The sequence below is a fragment of the Dipodomys merriami genome, unplaced genomic scaffold, assembly GCF_024711535.1.
Source record: "Dipodomys merriami isolate MVZ:Mamm:240054 unplaced genomic scaffold, mDipMer1.0.p SCAF_10, whole genome shotgun sequence".
In the NCBI taxonomy this organism is placed as follows: Eukaryota; Metazoa; Chordata; class Mammalia; order Rodentia; family Heteromyidae; genus Dipodomys; species Dipodomys merriami.
The window spans coordinates 26,012,032-26,031,871 of NW_027202271.1; the positions used below are offsets into that span (position 1 = coordinate 26,012,032).

General features: G+C 41.1%; 2 protein-coding genes across 3 annotated transcripts in view; one reads left to right on the forward strand and one right to left on the reverse strand.

Moving 5' to 3' along the window:
* Positions 1-19,840, forward strand: part of Xpot (exportin for tRNA) — a 121,154-nt gene that overhangs the window by 5,214 nt on the left and 96,100 nt on the right. The gene's annotated exons all lie outside the window — the stretch shown is intronic.
* The window catches only part of CUNH12orf56 (chromosome unknown C12orf56 homolog), a 52,649-nt gene continuing 41,039 nt past the window's right edge, over positions 8,231-19,840 (reverse strand). Inside the window, exons 12-14 of one of the 2 annotated variants that reach the window (XM_069987963.1) lie at positions 16,301-16,479; positions 12,742-12,855; positions 8,231-8,593 (exon numbers count right to left, since the gene is read on the reverse strand). In XM_069987963.1, the coding sequence (XP_069844064.1) occupies position 8,593; positions 12,742-12,855; positions 16,301-16,479 (294 nt within the window). In that variant the 3' untranslated portion in view covers positions 8,231-8,592. Of the gene's footprint in view, positions 8,594-11,772; positions 12,856-16,300; positions 16,480-19,840 lie in introns of those variants that run through there. The other variant, XM_069987955.1, reaches the window with a different exon arrangement.

Here is a 19,840-nt window from a genome sequence, read left to right on the forward strand (position 1 = left end):
TAGTTCTTTTATTTTCTTACATAGAACTGATACTTAAAAGTAACAGACAAGCTGGGTGCCAGTGCAAGTGGTAGAGCACTAGTCTTGAGCTGAAGAGCTGAGGGACAGCTCCCAGGACCAGAGTTTAAGTCCCACAACCAACCAAAATAATTATAATAATAAATAACAACAACAGACACAGTTTGAGGTTTGTTTGTCTTTTGAGATCAAGTCTGTCTCACTGTTGTAGTCCAGGCTAGTTTCAATCTCATGATCCAGGAGCCGTGGTCTCCTAAATGCTGGGATTACAAGCATATACCATTACCTAGGCTAGTCTCAGCTCTTGATACCTACTACAAATTCACTTATTAGTGATCTCAGATAAACTTCTAACCCCTCAGCACTCCAGATTTCTCCTATGCAAAAGAGAATAATCCTTAAAATACTGTCACTTCTAAAATTTCAGCATTCTGTGAAGGAATTCTCAGCTCCTAGCATATCTGGACTTTTCTTTTTATAGTTTTCTCACAACTTTCATAGTACTTAGGCCCATGCTATGTATAGTACATAATAGTCTATGAAAAGATAAATATATAATTACAGTAATACAGGTTGATATTTGTCCAGAAGATATATCCTTCCTCACAAGAAGGTGCACTGTGAATCATTTTGTCATATGTTACCTTCCTCTGGAGACAACATTCAAATTATAATGAAGGCTGCAGCAGAGAAATCAGCACTGAGCACCTGTGACTATAGTTGCAGAGAGATTTATATTATTAAAGCAGGGCAGGAGTATAGCCATTCCTGTAACTGAATGTTCAGAAAGGTTTCAAGAGCATGTAAAGGGGAGCTGGTAGGTAAGAGAAGGAAGATAGCATAGGGACTTTTCTATAGACAGCCAGTTCTTTTTGGCTCCTGTCTCATGTCAGATTTTACAAATAAACATGAAGGGTAAAAACCTAATACCCAGACAGCAGGAAAACCCCCAAACTTTGTATCCACATGTTCTTTTTTGGGGAGGGGGTCCGGTCGTGGGGCCTGAACTCTGGGCCTGGGTGCTGTCCCTCAGCTCTTCAGCTCAAGGCTAGCTCTCTACCACTTGAGCCATAGTGCCACTTCCAGCTTTTTTCTTTATGTGGTGCTGAGGAATCGAACCCAGGGCCTCAGGCATGAAGGCAAGCGTTCTGCCACTGAGCCACCTTCCCAGCCCCGAGTATCCACATGTTCTTGAGTGAGTTCTTTTCTTTCCTTTAGCATTTTTTCCTCCCTTCTTTCTTCCCTCCCTCCCTCTGTTTTCCTCCCCCCTCCACTCTCCTTTCCCCCTTTCTTCTTTTTGTTTTTTTTGTAGTTCTAGGTAGTGAGCTAGGGCCTGACACATGCTAGGCAAGCACTCTATCTTTGAACCACATCCTCAATTCCTGGTGTTTTGAGACAGTGTCTTATGTAGCCCAGGTGGACTCAAAGGCACATTACCTGCCTCTCTGCCTCCAGGTGCTGGGGTTATAAGCATAGACCACTAGGCCTGGCTAGTCCAGTTTTCTTTAAGAACTCCAATACAAGGCTGGGAAGGTGGCTCAGTGGTGGATCACTTGCCTTGCATGCCTAAGGCCCTGGGTTCGATTCCTCAGCATCACATAAGAAAAAGAAAAAAGCCGGAAGTGGCGCTGTGGCTCAAGTGGTAGAGTGCTAGCCTTGAGCTGAAGAGCTGAGGGACAGCGCCCAGGCCCACAGTTCAGGCCCCACGACTGGACCTAAAAAAAAAAAAAAAAAAAGAACTCCAATACAAAGCATCCATAGAGGAAACTAGAAATTGGTGTTAAGAATCATTCACTTAGCTGGGCGCTGGTGGCTCACACCTGTAATCCTGCTACTCAGGAGGCTGAGATCTGAGGATCGCGTTTCAAAGCCAGCCCGGGCAGGAGAGACCGTGAGACTCTTATCTCCAATAAACCACCAGAAAACCGGAAGTGGCGCTGTAGCTCAAGTGGTAGAGCGCTCACCTTGAGCTGAATAGCTGAGGGACAGCACCCAGGCCCAGAGTTCAAGCCCCATGGCCAACAAAAAAAAAAAGAATCATTCACTTGCCAGACACTGGTGGCTTATCCCTATCTATAATCCTAGCTACTCAGAAGGCTGAGATCTGAGGATTGTGGTTCAAAGCCAGCCTGGGCAGGAAGGTCCATGAGACTCTTATCTCCTATTAACCAGTAGAAAACCAGAAGTGGCGCTGTGGCTCAAGTGGTAGAGCGCTTTCCTTGAGCTTAAGCGTTTCAGGGACAGTGCCCAGGCCCAGAATCCAAGCCCCATGACAGACAGAAAAAAGAAAAAAGAACCATTCGCTGAGCTGAGATACAGATTTGTGGCAGAGAGCTTCCTTAGCATATGTGAGATTATGAATTGAACTCAGCCCTGTGAAACAAAACAAGGACCATAAATTTGACTGTAAAAACATGATATATTGAGGGAGAGGAGGATGCTGTAACCTGTTCAGATGTGCACCTGCATTTCTTAGTAACTGTCACCATGGTAACAAGGCAGTTAGACAGTGTAAGGATACCTTTTAAGATAGTACATACAAAAGAGAGAAGAAGGTAGCTTATCATGTGCTATCTCATCCCTTTATTTAATTGTGTTGATCCTGCACCCTTACCTGATAGCCTTTTGCACTCTTCTTCCATAGCATCACATATGATACTGGAGCTCTATAGGTATTCAGACATATATACCATTGACTGAGTGAAATGAATGTTATTTCTGCTATGTCTGCCTCTTAAAACTACTAGATGAGAGAGGGGCTGGGAAGGTGCTCAAGTGGTAGAGAGTGCTTGCCTTGCATGCATGAGGTCCTGGGTTTGATTCCTCAGCACCACATAAGCAGAAGAAGCTGGAAGTAGCTCTGTGGCTCAAGTGGTAGAGTGCTAGCCTTGAGCTGAAGAGCTCAGGGACAGTGCCTAGGTCCAGAGTTCAGGCCCCACAATGGGAAAACAAAACAAAACAAAAACCTACTAAGTGATAGAATCATTTAGGCAGAAATTTGACTTTTAAAAAAATGAGTTTAGGGCTGGGAAGGTGGCTCAGTGGTGGAGTGCTTGCCTTGAATGCATGAGGACCTGGGTTCCATTCCTCAACACCACATAAGCAGAAAAAGCCAGAAGTGGTGCTGTGGCTCAAGTGGTAGAGTGCTAGCCTTGAGCTGAAGAGCTGAGGGACAGTGCCCAGGCCCAGAGTTCAGGCTCCACAACTGACATAAAAGTAAAAAATAAATGACTTTAAAACAATGAACTAAAAAGTGCTTGGGCTGGGAAGGTAGCTCAGTGGTAGAGCACTTGCCTTGCATGCCTGAGGCCCTGGGTTCAATTCCTCAGCACCACATAAGCAAAAAGAAAAAAGCCAGAAGTGGCGCTGTGGCTCAAGTGGTAGAGAGCTAGCCTTGAGCTGAGGGACAGTGCCCAGACCCAGAGTTCAGGCCCCACAAATGAACCCCCCCCCAAAAAAAAAGTTCTAGGCACTGATGACACAAGTCTATATCCCAGCTACTCTACTCAGGAGGCTGAAATCTGAAGATTACTGTATGAAGCCAGCCAAGGCCAACAAATCCGAGAAACTCTTATCTCCAATTAACCCACAAAAAGCCAAAAGTAAAATGTTGCTCAAGTACTAGAGTACTAGCCTTGAGCAAAAAATCCAAGTGACAGCATTAACTTAACCAGTTTGGCTGCAGTTCTTGAAGTGTGCTTCTTGAAGTATGCTATTTGAGTCGTGAATTAAAACTCTGAGGATACTACCACTAAGCCATGAAACAGAGAGGTTTACAAGCCACTGCTGCGATTTATATTAAATTAACACTAAGTTTCAGAAGCCTCCCTTGTTATATCAAGTTCTTATTTTCCCTAATGTATGCTTACATTTCAGTTGTTGACCATATAATTGTTCTGTATTTGTTACCTCCATATTTTATTTTGCGTTTGCGTGTGTGTGTGTGTGTGTGTGTGTGTGTGTGTGTGTGTGTGTGTGTGTGTGTGTGTGTGTGAATTTCAGTTCTCATTGGTAATTGAGCCTTACTTCCAGTGTTTTATATGGGTAAATGGAGGAAACAGAATTTTGAGGACTTTTCTGCCCATGCTGGTCTCTAACCTTGATCCTTAGATTTTTGAGTATCTAGGATAACAGGTATGAGCCACTGGCACCCACCTTTACCTTTCTTTTTAAAAGCACTTAAATGTAGAAATACCTTCATTATTTTAATAGTGAGCAGACAATATTTGCCACTTTTAAAATCTGTGTCTATTCATTTTTTGTGTTAGTACAAGGGCTTAAACTGAGGGTTACTAACTCACACTCAGCTGTTTTGTTCACTGATGGCACTTTGCCCCTTGAGTCGCAGCACACCTCCAATCCCAAAATTAGTTTCTAGAGGTGTGCCACAACCAAGCTAATAGATTAATATTCTAGTTAAGCTAAAGCCTGAAAACAGTTGCAAAAATTTGTTTTTGGAACTATATAGTGGTTGGTATATTCAGTCGAAAAAGACCAAATTTAGTCAATCTAGTGATTCAGTCACTTATGTTTCATTTCCGTATTGCCATCCTCACTAGGACAAACTGGACTGGATGGGACTGGACTAAACACTTGTAGAACAAAACTCAGAAGCTTCACCCTCCTCCTCTCAGGGTGGGGAGGATAAATCCTCGCAACCATGCTAAAGAATTTGACCTTATTCCTTGAAACTAGAATGCAACTTGAAAGTATAATATGTCTTACTTCCTGCGTTTTATTTTTGAACCCCTGTGAGGCAGGAAAAAGGCACTTTGGGTTCATCATGCACTGTTAAGTTTTACTTATTCAACATGAAAGTTGGGGAGCAAATCAGTAATAGACTTTATTTTGCCAAAAACATATTTAAGCCTCTAGTTGTGAAAGTCTGAACACTTAGTTATGGTTAAAGTGTTCAAGGCACCTATCGGGATTTTTCGTCACTGTGTATATCACAGTGCTCACATAAGGACTCAGTGAACATTTGTTGAAGGGGTGAATGAATGAATGAATGAATGAATGAATGAATGAATGAATGAGAAGCTCTTCACAGTCTGGCATTTGCCTACTTTTCCAGTTGTGGCTCCTACTGCCTTTTGTCCAAAGCATATACAATCTATACTCTGACAGAATGACCTAAGTTTTCTAGAATTCTCTCCTGCTTTTCCACTTCTGTGCCTTTGCTGTGGCTACCTCGAGATTTTTTTCACATGCCAGGCTTTGAATGTGTTACTCTAATGTTACTTCTATTATGAAAATGTATCTGATTTTCTGAATATGTTATAAGCCACAAGTCTCATGAAACTTTGAATCTCCTTGTAGTTTGTCATAAGCTACCTTATGTTGTTATAATTAGTTATTTTGTGACTTATTCCCCTGGCTACACCCATAAGCTTCTTGAAACAGACACTGAGTCTTACTGATCTTTATAGTTTGTAACACATAGTATGCTAATTAGCCATTGAAATAATTACAGCATTCTTGTTTTGCCAGTGCTATGAGCCCCAGCAAATACACTCATTTTTATCATCTTTCTTAAAATCTTAGGTGTTGTTCTCATATGTAATCATTACTTAAACTCCAGAAATGCGTTAGAAACAAACTTGTCAACTTTTTCTTTCCAATTCAGCAGAAGATTATCACACACATTAGGACTTTCCTTTTGAACTTTAAATAATTGTGGGTTTCTTCTGGTAATATTAAAATTACTAAAATTCCTGTCTTTGGAGGGTGTGTGTGTGTGTGTGTGTGTGTGTGTGTGTGTGTGTGTGTGTGTGTGTGTGTGTGTGTGTGTGTGTGTGTGTGTGTGTGTGTGTGTGTGTGTGTGTGTGTGTGTGTGTGTGTGTGTGTGTGTTCTGGTAATATTAAAATTACTAAAATTCCTGTCTTTGGAGGGTGTGTGTGTGTGTGTGTGTGTGTGTGTGTGTGTGTGTGTGTGTGTGTGTGTGTGTGTGTGTGTATTAAAATTACTAAAATTCCTGTCTTTGGAGGGTGTGTGTGTGTGTGTGTGTGTGTGTGTGTGTTGGTCCAGGGGCTTGAACTTTGGCCTGGGCACTATCCTGAGCTTTTACTGCTCACAGGTAGTTCTTTACCACTTGAGCCACAGGTCCACTTTTGGCTTTTTGATGGTTAATTGGAGATAAGAATCTCACAGACTTTCCTGGCTGGACTGGCTTCACACTGAGATCATCAGATCTCAGTCTCCTTGGTAGCTAGGGTTATATGTGTGAGCCACAGGCTCCCAGTCCTCCCATTCTTTTGAATTAGCTGTCACCACCTAGGTAGCACAAAAACTTGAGTCTGGAAGTAAGTATTGAGACATTTCCATTATGATAGCAAAACAACAACAACAAAACCCTCCATCTGCTTTATTTTCAAAAGTGTCTTGCCCTCTTTCGTAATATCTCATTGGAAGACTTTAAAGGTTTAGGGCAAAAGACCTAAAAGACATGGACAAAATCATTCTTAGAAAAATGTAGGCTTCTGTTTACTATGACCACTCCTAAAAGCATTCCCAAAATAAATGCTCCTCCAGTCATGCCATTGCCATATTTTATTTTCTCTTGCTTGTCTTCATCCTTGTAGCTGAGATTCTGTAATTCTCTCCCTGTCTCTCACTTTCCCCTTCTCACTCAGTTCATATCCCTCTCATCATTCTTTTATTCAAATTTATATACCTTAGGATTTAGTCATACAATACTTTTCTTACTTTTTTAGGTAACTCCTTAGTCTTATCCTAATTGATTTTTTTCAAGACATCTGTTTCTCACTGTGCATCTAATAATGCATAACTCTGCTTCATGGACCTCTTAATCTAATGGAGGAAGTGTCCAGCAAATAGTAGCATAAATGATTATATAATAATGACGTATATAAAATGGTAAAATCAGAGATGGTTTCACTGAGAAAGTGACATTTGAGTTTTTGAGTTAGTGCAAGTGGAAATAAATGTGGTAAATTTGGGGGTGATTGAGGCAGGCAAGAGGATCAGAGCATGTGCAGTGTCTGGCATGCATAGAAGTGTGGCATGTTCAAGAGAGAGAAGTCCAAAGTGCTGGGGAAACTTGAAAGACTAAAAGTGTCTTGAATAAAGTGAGGTAAGTAGAAACCGCAATATATGTGATGGTACCTGTCAAGTATTTCAAACTGCCTCTAAGAGAAGCACTACTGAAAAGTTTCAGATAAAGAAAAAAGTATAAGGGGGTGCCAATGGCTAGCTACTTAGGAGTCTCAGATCTGAGGGTCACAGTTCGAAGAAGTCAACCTAGGCAGGAAAGTCCTAAAATATTCCATGTAACTAGCGAAAAAACAGAAGTAGAGCTATGGTTTAAGTGGTAGAGTGCCAACTTCGAGGGGAAAAAAAAGCAGCTAAGGGACAATGCTCAGACTGTGTGTTCAAACCTCAGTACCAGCATAAGGAAACAAGAAAGGAAGGAAATGAGGAAAGGAGGGAAAAGGGGGAAGGGAAAGGCTCTCAAACTTTCAGACAACTTGTAAGTATTATCCTTATACTCTACGCCTATGCCAGAGACAGATGGTACATTTCCCCCTTTTTCTTCTCTGGCTCTTATGACGAGTTGCCCTAGTTGGAACTTGATAAATATGAAATAATGCTAATAATAGTTCTCCTCTGAAGGAATGGGGATTTGAGGTTGCCAGGATACTAACATTAGTTTTGCTCCAACAATCTCAGCGTATTTCAGTTTGTGTGCCACTTTAGTTCTTGGGTCAGATCCAGTTCACACACCCCACTTATGGACACACCCACCCCCATGCATTTGTTTAGAGCCACTGCATATATTTTCTAGAAAACTTTCTCAGTCTGCTTAAAAATTATTACTCCATGCCATCTTTTCCTTTTTGTTTCCACTGAATCATCTGAAGTCATATTGGCAACTGGATTCGGTCTTGAGACTTTTGGCACTGAGGAGTCATTTTGTTGTGTTGCAATCCCCGACCCACAGCATCAGCCAAAATCTTTCATCTGGTTATAAAGCTACTAAAGTCTTCCAACTTTTCTCAATAAATGTGATTATATGAGAAGTTTTGTTTCTAAAATGACTTTGTATGCTTTCAGGAATAAATGGAACATAAGTACAATGAAATTTTAGCAAAAGGAGTTTTTTTCACACAGATTTATGTAAATACATATGAAAGACACAAGACAGAAAAATGACTTGATTTTGAAGGTTTATAGATTTTTAAGGCTTGAGGATTACAGCTGATATAACACTACAAATATAGGAGACAAATGAAAAATTAGACAAGCGAGGTTAAATCAAATTAGGAAACTTCCATGTAACAAAGGAAATGATCCACAAAATGAAAAGACATGAAATGAGAGGACACTGTTGCAAATCGTATTATCTGATAATAGATTAATATTCAAAACATGTAAGGACTGCACTTGGTTCCAAAGCAAAAAGAAAACGATTTAAACGGGGCAAAGGCTCTGATCATATAAAATAATATTTATTTAAAATATTGTAGGGAATTTTTTTTATTTAAAAAATTGTAGGAAATGGAGTTGTATTCCTTTGTTGTTGTTTTCTGTTTTCTGTTTGTCTTACTTGGTTATCTGTTTGGGGGAGGGCAAGGTGGCATAGAAATGGAGGGAGACAAAGGGTGAACAAATACAGTAGTGGTACTCACTAGACACTAGACACTGTTGAAAATGAACCATACAACTTGTGGGTGGAGACGCGAGCAAGGGAAGGGCTGACACTGTCCAAAAAGAAATGTGTTCATTACATCACCTTTATAATAACAATAAAAATTTTAAAAATGGGCAAATGGACAAGCACCAGTCATTCATGCCTTTAATCCCACTCACCTGGCTGAGATCTGAGGATCACAATTTGAAGTCAGTCCGGGCAGAAAGGTCTGAGAGACTATTATCTTCAGTTAACCACCCATAAGCCAGAAGAGAAGCTGTGGCTCAAGTGATGAGGCACTAACCTTGAGCAAAATAAAAAAGCCCCAGGGACAGCACCTACACCCTAAGTTCAAGCCCCAGGACCAACACCAGAGAGGGAGGGTAGGGAAACAAAAGACCTGAAGAGATATATTTCCAAAGAAAGCACACAAATATGTGAACAACTGTTACATCCAAAGACAGCTAACATCCCTAATCATCGGGGAAACATAAATCACAGTGTGCCATCACTTCACACTGCCAGGATGGCCATTATCAAAATGACATAAAATAATGAGTGTGACCAGATAAGAAAAATTGGAACCTCTCTGCACTGTTGGTAGGAATGTAAAATGATGCAGCCATTAGAGAAAACAGTATAGGGCTCAAAAAAATGATAAACTGAGCTCCCATATAATTCAGCAATACCACTTCTGGGTATGCACCCAAAATAATTTAAAACAAGATTTCAGGACTTTGAATTTGTGTGTTCATTGCAGCCTTACTCATAGTAGTAAAAAAGGAGAAACAACCTGAATATTAACAAGGGATAAAGAAAATGATGATGAATAAGCAGCCTTAAAAAATACATGAAGTCGGGCTGGGAAGCTGGCTCAGTGATAGAGTGTTTGCCTTGCATGGATTCGATTCCTCAGCACCATATTAGCAGAAAAAACTGTACGTGGTGCTGCGGCTCCAGTGGTAGAGTTCTAGCCTTGAGCTGAAGAGCTGAGGGACAGTGCCCAGGCCCAGAGTTCAGGCCCCATGACCGACAAAAATATATATATATATTTATATATATATAGTTGCCGGGCACCAGTGGCTCACACCTGTAATCCTAGCTACTCTGGAGGCTGAAATCTGAGCATCGCAACCAGCCCGGACAGGAAAGTCCAGGAGACTTAACTCCAATTAACCACCAGAAAACAAAGTGGGGTTGTGGCTCAAGTTGTAGAGCACTCACCCTGAGCTGAAGAGCTGAGAGACAGCACCCTGGCCCAGAGTTCAAGTCCCATGACTTGAAAGAAAAACACAAAATGTAAAGTCTTATATTACAGCTTGGATTTTGAGCACATTATATACTAAGTAAAATAAATTAGTCAGAAAAAGACAAATATTGCATGTTCCCACATGTATAAGGGACCAAAAGTAATCAATTTTATGGAAGCACAAAATAGAATGGGCTGCCAGGGGCTTCTCCATGAATAAAGAGTTCCAATAATGCCAAATAAAAAGTTCTAAAGATGTGCTGTATGAAAAGTGCATATATTTAACAAGGTACATACAGCTAAAATTTTTTGTTCAGGGTAGTTTCCTTTTTAAAAGATGAATTTCTGTATATTTGAAGTATACTGCATAATGACATACATAACAAAAGAGTTGCTATAGTGAGTTAACATATCCAATATCACTTTAACAAATCAGTGTTCAATTATGCCATAATTGGGTCTTTCTCTTCTTAATCCACTTATGCCCTCTGGTGGTTATAGTTGCCCATGGAAATAAAATACTCAATGCTTTCCAAATCAGTTGTAGAAGGGCAGTGTAGAAGACAAGGTAAGTTCTCTGTAGAAACAATGTTATAGGAAATGGCAAGGATTCCAGGACAGCCTGGGAAAACTCAACATTTACAGTGATCACATAGGGCCTCATACAAGTTAGACAAGTGCCCTACCACTGAGCTATACTCCTAGTTCAAGCAGGTCTGTTTTTACATAGAATGTATATGAAGCTATGTACACACTGAATCTAAGAAATCAACTTAGAAAAATCAGTAAAAATACAAGAGATAATCTGTGAGATAATTATAAAATTAAGTATTATAGAACCAGTTAACAATAAAAACTGTTAAGTCATCTCAACAAGCTTTAGTTAACACTACACACAGAGAAAGGCAAGTCTGGCCAGGGAGGTTTTTTTTTTTGGGGGGGGGGGGAGGAGGATCCGGTCATGGGGCCTGAACTCTGGGCCTGGGCACTATCCCTCAGCTCTTCAGCTCAAGGCTAGCGCTCTACCACTTGAGCCACAGCGCCACTTGCGGCTTTTTTTTCTTTTTGCTTATGTGGTGCTGAGGAATCGAACCCAGGGCCTCATGCATGCAAGGCAAGCGCTCTACCACTGAGCCACCCTCCCAGCCCTGCCAGGGAGCTCTTTGAGGTAGATTTTTTTTCCCTCAAATCATAGTAATGGAAAGCCCATTTCCTAGCTCCCTAAAAGTCCAAGTTCTATAGTTTTCAATGATACCAAAGTTAAGCATTTGCTGGGTTCATTCACAGCCATAGGATAGAATGGAGATTATTTTTTTTAAAGGGTCTTGGGAGAGGTATAACCACTCATAGACAATGTCTGCTCAGACTGACCCAAAAATGCCTAAGGCAGGATACATTTAATTTTATCAAAAAAAGGCCAGCCTTCTTTCCCTGTGATAGACAAGGAACTGACATTCTGGTACAGCTATGCATGAGTTGTCATGTTCATTCTTCCATGAATACTTGGTCACTAGGACTTGTACAGGTAGAAAAGAGTTTTCTCCTATTCCTTAGTGTCCCTCTGGTGGCCTCTGTAGTTTATACCTCCCACAACCACCTCTCTTTGGCTGTTGCAGTTAATGGCTTCACACCATTAACCATTATGACACCAACAAAACACCAGAACTTAGCTTTCTATGGGCTTAATTTCACTGTGTAGATTTTCAAGTCTTTAAAACTTCTCTTCAGAAGGAACACTAGTTTTTAGCATGTACTGTACAATGGATTTACGATTTTTTTACTGGTATCTATACACACACACCCTCTCTGTCTCTGTCTCTCCCCCCCCCCCCCCTTCTCTCTCATCTCCCCTCTCTTTCATCTCTCTTTTAAACTGAGGACTACCATACATCTATCCAGGCACTGGTTATTTTTTAGACAGGCCCTTGCTTCCTGCCTGGGTACACACCTGGACTGCCATCTGCCAATTTACACTTTTCCTTACAGCTGGGATGATAGGTGTGTGCCACTATGCCTAGTTTCTTCCATTGAGATAGTCAGAATTTTCTGCCCTAGCTGGACCCATAATCCTCCGAATCTCAGTCACCCAAATAGCTAGGATTACAGATCACTGATACCCAGCCTTTTCTTTCTTTTTATATTACTGGGGAATGAACCAGCTCCCCATCAATGATAGGCAAGGCTTCTTATCACTGAGTCACCCCCCCCAGCCTAGACTAGTTTTTGTGTTGTTTTGAATCAGATTTTTTAAAAAATACACACAAAAACTTACAATACATCCTCAAGAGTTACTAATATGACACTCAAACCTTTGTCTGTAGATCTCATGGATACCTAGATGCTGAATAAATCCCAAAAATGTGTCTTAGGCTGGGGAATATAGCTCAGTGGAAAAGCAATTGTCTAGCATGTGTTAAGCCCAGGTTTGATCCCCAGTACCACAAAAAATTAAAATAAACATAATATTAACAATAATAACTTACAAACCAAGTGATAAGAAGGGTAAATGAATTAAGAGGAGAAAAGGGAGGGAGACTGCAGTCAAGAATTCAATGTATATCCAATAAAATTAAGAAAAGTGAAGGAAGGAGTGGAAGACGAATGTTGACAGGGGTGACATTTATCAAGATGCATTATATTCATAAACTGCTTTGTTAAATGGCAACTCCTTTATACAACTACTTAAATAAAAAAAATAAAAACCAAGTGATAAACTGTTTTGTCCTCATCTCAACAATTCAGTTAACCAAAAACTCCTTTAAAGAAGTTTCTTGTAAATATTGACTTCCACTTAGCATGTTTATGCCCTTAGTAATCTTTTACCATTGTTCCTGTTCAACCAATTTCAGAACTTCATGAAAAAGCTGAGTGGTCGGCTGGGCAATAGGATAACACAATGGGAGCTTCTTTTCCAAGGCTGGCATGTGAATGAAGTACCTGCAAATTATTTTTTTAAAAAAGAAACAACAACAACAAAGAAAGAAATAAAACAGCTTAAAGAGTAAGAATTTTCAAATTGGTTCCATCAATACATTCACACTCTGGCACAGGATTATGGTGTTGGGAATCTCAACCATAAACCTCAGTCAGCATTTTCATCTTTCTCCTCCATTAAAAAAAAAAAAGTGACCTAGAAACTCTTCAATACGTGGTGCCTTTCAGCTTCCTGAAGCACTTTACTTGAGCAAAGGAAGTGAATTTCATTAATAATGTATTAGCCACTCAAAGCATTACTGAGGAAGCCAGGACTGTCCTCAGCACAGCAAGTTCTGAGGCTCCTACTTCCTGGTTTTTCTAGCAATACAAATAGGGAGCTGATAACAAGGAACAAGGAAAGAGGAAAGGGTGGTGTTTATGCCCATGGCCTCCATAAAATGATAGGAAATGCCCAGGAAGCGATGGAACTAAGTCTTCAGCCAATTCAATGGATGCCATAAAAGAGTGGTTCTCAGTTCTCCATGCTGGAAAACTTTTTTTAAAATGTCACTGCTGGAGCTAGGATGTGGCTTAGTGTTAAAGTCCTTGCTAGCATGCATGAAGCCCTGGGTTTGATTCCTCAGTACCACCTACACAGAAAAAGCCAGAAGTGGTGCTGTGGCTCAAATGGTAGAGTACTAGCCTTGAGCCACAGAAGCTCAAGGACAGTTCAAGCCCCAGGACTGGCAAAAAAATAAGTCACTGCCAAGGACCTAACCCAAACAAAAATAGAAATTTTATATGTGAGGCCAGTATTGTATGTGTGCATATGCACGTATGCACACGCACGCACACACACACACACACACACACACACACACACACACACACACACACACACACACACACACACACAAGCAAGCATGCATGTATGTGTTCCTAGAACTGAAACTTGGGGCCTAGGGCACCATCCCTGAGCTTTTGTTCAAGGCCAGTGCTCTACATTTGAGCCTCAGCTTCACTTTCAGCTTTCTGGTGGTTAATTACAGTCTCACCAACTTTTCACACAGGCCTGGCTTTGAACCATGATCCTCAGATTTTAGCCTCCTCAGTAGCTAGGATACAGGTATGAGCCACTGGCATCTGGTTTGAGGCCAGTATTTTTTTTTAATTGTAAAGATACTATACAGAAGGTTACAGTTACATGAGTGAGGTAATGAGTACACTTCCTCTTGAACATTGTTACCCCCTCCATTGTTTTCCCCCTACCATCCCCTCCCTCCCTCCCTTCCCCGAGGTTCTTTTTTTTTTTATTGTGATTAAGTGATTACATAATTTCTGGAATTTCACAGTATTGTGGAATAATGATGCTCATTTAAAGTCACAAGTTCATTCTAACTTTCCTGGAGCAAATTGTCTATCACAGTCTGTAACATATAATGGTGTTCACATGTTATATACCATATATGTGATCAGCAGCATGGGGATATTTAGTAGTGGTTCAACCAGATGAGTGGGAGTTCTTTGTTTCTCAAGTCCTGTTGGTTTTGTCGTATCACCTAACATTTTGGATTTAGCATTCACTTATCAGTGAGACCATGTACCGTTTGTCTCTTCGTTCTTGGCTTACCTCACTCAACATGATTCCTTCTAGCTCCATCCATTTCCCTGCAAATGCCATTATTTTGTCATTTCTAATTGAGGCCAGTATTTTTAATAGTTACTGAAATATTCAAATGAAAAGTAAGTTGAAAATTACTTCAAACCTAAGCTGGGGGCAAGTAGTTCATGCCTAATAATCCTAGGACACTGACACCACTTTTGCCATTTGTCCTGATTTTTGTATGTTGATAAATAATGTGTGTGTGTGTGTGTGTGTGTATTTTATTTTATTTTTATTTTTTTTTGCCAGTCCTGGGGCTTGAACTCAGGGGCTGGGCATTGTCCCTGAACTTATAGTGCTCAAGGCTAGCACTCTACCACTTGAACCACAGTGCTACAGCGCCACTTGCAGCTTTTTCTGTTTATGTACTGAGGAATTGAACCCAGGGCTTCATGCATGCAAGGCAAGCACTCTACCACTAAGCCACATTCCCAGCCCTTGATAACCATATTTTAAAAATGAATTGTGTCATATGTGCTACACCATGGATAAAACTTAAAACCATTCTAAGTAAAAGGCACCAGAAGGGCTGGGAGTGTGGCTTAGTGGTAGAGTACTTATCCAGCATACATCAAGCCCTGGGTTCAATTCCTCAGTACCACATAAACAGAAAAAGCTGGCAGTGGTGCTGTGGCTCAAGCAAAAGAAACTCAGGGACAGTGCCCAGGCCTTGAGTTCAAGCCTCATGACTGGCCAAAAAAAAGGAACCAGACACAAAAAGGCCATGTTTTTGGGTGCTATCATTTAGACAAAATCCGTAAAGACAAGTAAGTAGATTAGTAGTTGCTAGGGGCTGAGTGAGGGAAGACTGAGATATACTTAACCAGTACTAAGTTTTTGTTAGGCTAATGGAAATGTTCTGCAATTCAGTAATAATGATGGTTACAAACACTGTGAAAATTATTAAAAGCCACTGAATTATACACTATAAAATGGTGAATTTCATGCTATGTGAGGTTTTCCTTACCATAAAGGGAAAAAGATGAGGAGGGAGGCAAGGGAAAGCGTGGGTGGGAACTGAAGTCTTGGGACCAGCCTAGAGCCAGACAAATCCCTTTTACAGTAGACAGAATGGACATACATATGGAGCAAAAACCAAGCCTACAAATAGGGCTGAACTTTATTTAAAGGCCAATACAAGGCCATAGTGTAAGCCTCCACATCCTTTATGTCTCCCTCCAAGCTAGTGATAAAACTGTGCTGGCTGCATCACTTTCATCTGAAGGTAGACACAACACGGGTTTCTCCTTCAGTACTAATGCAGGATGTGCTGCTAAGTGCACTTGACTTTGCCAACCTTTAAATAGAAGTGCCACCCCTGAGGTGCAGGAGAAAAGGCTGGCTGATGAAACCAGCCTCCCTTACTTTTGTCACAGAAAGAAGGGAAAATGAAGTGAGAGAGAAGTATTCATTCATTGTTCTTCCTTCATGAAGTTTTTTCGAATAATAAGTAAATTTACAGTCCCTAATTTTGATCCGCACATGAAACTTGTTACCCTTAATTAGAGCAGATTAAAAATATTACAACTTCTGTGGGCTGCAGGATTCAAGAAAAGACAATGAGTAAGAAATAGATCTTCTAAGTCTCACTAGTGATTTCTGACCTGAAAATATCCACTAAGGGACAATGATTCTTAGAATTCTCTCCTATCCTATCTTACCTCTGATCAAAAGGTTGTTCAAAACAAATATAGAAATTATCATCACAACCTAATCTTCTGATTGTTGGACTATAGTGCGAATTGGCATGAATATCAGAAATGAGTGATTTTATGGCAGATTAGATGCAGACATTTCTCTTACCTGAATTCTTCACTGTAGTCATTCCTGATATACTCAGCGAGAGGCTTGCTGTACTTCAAGCAGCTCTTGAGTATGTAAAATTGCTGGTACAACAGAACTGCCTGGCAGGGACTCAGCAGCTGAAACGAAGCTGAAAGCCCCTTCACCACTCGTTTCATAATACTGGCCACAAAAGTAATCTAGAAGAGGAAAATGTGGTTATATGTAGGCTGCATGTCACCCACAAATGCTCCAAGTTCAGCTGGAGCCTCATTTGCAAATCTAGGTTGAACCCCTCACAACCTGCACATCTACATATTTGTACTATTTCTCAGTGAAATGGTGCTCAAATACCAGATTATAGACCAACTGGGGATTTAATGCTGTAACTTCTCTAGCATCTTGTTTTAACCAGCAAAGACAATCAGAGCTGACTGCCTTGTTTGTGCATTCAGTGATCTCTACTACAGTCACTTTGCTTGCAAATTTCTATCTGCTAGTCTCCTTTTGGCCACTATTTAGAACTGGGTTAATGTGGAAGCCCTCAATAGAGTCAGAGAACCTTTGTCTTTTGCTACCTTTTATCCTAACATGCTTCATGATGACAGACTGACCTCATCTCAAATCAATTTCTTTAGGGAATCAACTCTAGAGGTTGCATATGCAACCCTTGGAACCCCAAAATGTCAGCCCTGTTTAGATCATAGGGTCTATAACCACTGTGAAGAGTATGTGCTTGCATATATGTGCTTCCATTGCTCACTGTCAGTGGAATGACGATAGTCCTTCAGGTAAATCTGAGAATGATCGATTTCTGGGCACTGAAGAAATAGCATGCACTCAACCTTTATGTAAAGTAGTCAGCTATTCTATTGACAAAGTATACTCTCTGGCCCCAGCCAGCTTTGTTTACATATGTCACAGATATCTGACAAGGAAATCTAGATTCTGCAGGGTAGACTCAACATGACTCTGGAAATGTAGCTGAAAGTTGTGAACTCATGAACAATAGGGACATGGTCAAAAGACCTCATCAAAATGAAAATGTAGTGTGGATAACCATTCTTTGAAGCCATTTCCAATTAAACATGTGGTGATTATGAATAAGTAAAAAGAAATTCAGTTTGGAGAGGTGGGAAGAGATTAAGGGATAAAGCTTTTATTAGAATTCAGCATGTATTTTGTTCAACATTTATTTTTATTTTTATTTTTTGGGGGGGTCCGGTCATGGGGCCTGAACTCTGGGCCTGGGCACTGTCCCTCAGCTCTTCAGCTCAAGGCTAGCACTCTACCACTTGAGCCACAGCGCCACTTCTAGCTTTTTTCATTTTGCTTATGTGGTGCTGAGGAATCGAACCCAGGGCCTCAAGCATGCAAGGCAAGCGCTCTACCACTGAGCCACCTTCCCAGCCTTGTTCAACATTTATTATGCATTACCCTAATGGCACTTGTAGTCTGTTCAGAGAAAAAGACACTGTATCAGTCATGATGAACTGGATTATGTAGCAAACCTCTCAAAACTACCAACACTTTACATAGACTAGCATAGAACTATTACTGGATCTAAGTGTATGTTCTCATGGGTCAGTATGGGGCCTGTTTGTTGTACTTAGTGCTGAAAGCTGGTGGAACACTGTCAGTCACCATGCCAAAAAGAAAGAGAAATGCACCAAAGCATGCACTGAGTCTTACAACTTCTTCGGTATAATGGGCTCTTCCTAGCCTGGTGCCAGTGGCTCACACCTGTAATCCTAGATACTCAGGAGGTTGAGATCTGAGGATCATGGTTCAAAGCCAGCTTGGGCAGGAAAGTCCATGAGACTTCAATAAATCACTCAGAAAACTGAAGTGGCGTTGTGGCTCAAGTGGTAGAGAGCTAGCCTAGAGCTGAAGAGCTGAGGGACAGTGCACAGGCCCAGAGTTCAAGCCCTATGCTAACAACTATGACTATGACTATAACTTCCTTATAAATGGATTAGTTAGTTCATTGTTTATAGGGATACCCACTGGAGCAGATTCATTATTTTTTTTTAAAATATACTATAATGTTCAGTAAGCTAGATATATTAATGCATTCTCCATCTTTTTATTTTATTTTATTTTTTTGGGGTCTGGTCGTGGGCATGAACTCTGGACCTGGGCGCTGTCCCTCAGCTCTTCAGCTCAAGGCTAGTGCTCTACCACTCGAGCCACAGCGCCACTTCTGGCTTTTTTCTTTTTGCTTATGTGGTGCTGAGGAATTGAACTCAGGGCCTCAGCCATGCAAGGCAAGCGCTCTACCACCGAGCCACCTTCCCAGCCCCGAGCAGATTCATTATTGAGGGAAAGTTTGTTATGAAAGTAAGTTCACGTCTCACCTCATATGTATTCTCTTGCCTGTCCACATTCATTCATGGGATGACATGTCAAGAAGTTCCTTAGTAGATGTGGCCCCCAAACAAAAAACTGCTATTCTTACAAGTGGCCCAGTCTATAATACTCTGTTACAGCAGATAGAGGCAATGGTAAAGATTCTATGACAGAATTGGTAGTAGGAAAATGTCCACAGTTATTATATGGCTGAGTGAGTAAGGAACAGATGAGGTATAGGGTTATAACACATAGAGACTTAAAGGCCTTTTTAAGGGGTTTAGTCTTTATTTAAGTGGAAAAATTTGTAATCCTAGCTACATGGGAAGCCAAGATCTGAGGATCCCGGTTTAAAGCCAGGCCAGGCAGAAAAGTTCCTAAGATTCTTACTTCAAACTAACCATCAAAAAAGCTGGAGATGGGAAGTGGCGCTGTAGCTCAAGTGGTAGAGCGCTCGCCTTGAGCTGAAGAGCTGAGGGACAGCGCCCAGGCCCAGAGTTCAAGCTCCACGGCCGACAAAAAAAAAAGGGGGGGGGGCTGGGAAGATGGCTCAGTGGTAGAGCGCTTGCCTTGCATGCCTGAGGCCCTGGGTTCGATTCCTCAGCACCACATAAGCAAAATGAAAAAAGCCGGAAGTGGCGCTGTGGCTCAAGTGATAGAGCTCTAGCCTTGAGCTGAAGAGCTGAGGGACAGCGCCCAGGCCCAGAGTTCAGGCCCCACAACCGGACCCAAAAAAAAAAAAAAAAAAGCTGGAGATGGAGCCAGTGGCTAACACCTGTAATCCTAGCTACTCAGGAGTCTGAGATCTGAGGATAGTGGTTCAAAGCCAGCCTGCTCAAGAAAGTCCCTGAAACTCTTGTCTGCAATAAACCAATAAAAAACTAGAAGTGGCACTATGGCTCAAGTAGTAGAGCGCTCACCTTGAGCTGAAGAGCTCAGGAACAGCACCCAGGCCAAGTTCATGCCCACAACTGACAAAAAAAAGAGCTGGAGGTGGATGTCTGGCTCAAGTGGTAGAGCCTTGAGTGAAAAAGTTCTGAGTTCAAGCACAAGCACCGACACAAAAATAATAAGAAAAGCTGGCTGAGAGACTTAAAGCAGAGGATGATCATCAGATTTCTTGTTCTTTTTTTTTCTCCTGTTGGTGTTAGAGCTTGAAGTCAGGTCCTTGGCACTATCCCTGTGCTTTATTGATCAAGGCTAGTGCTCTAC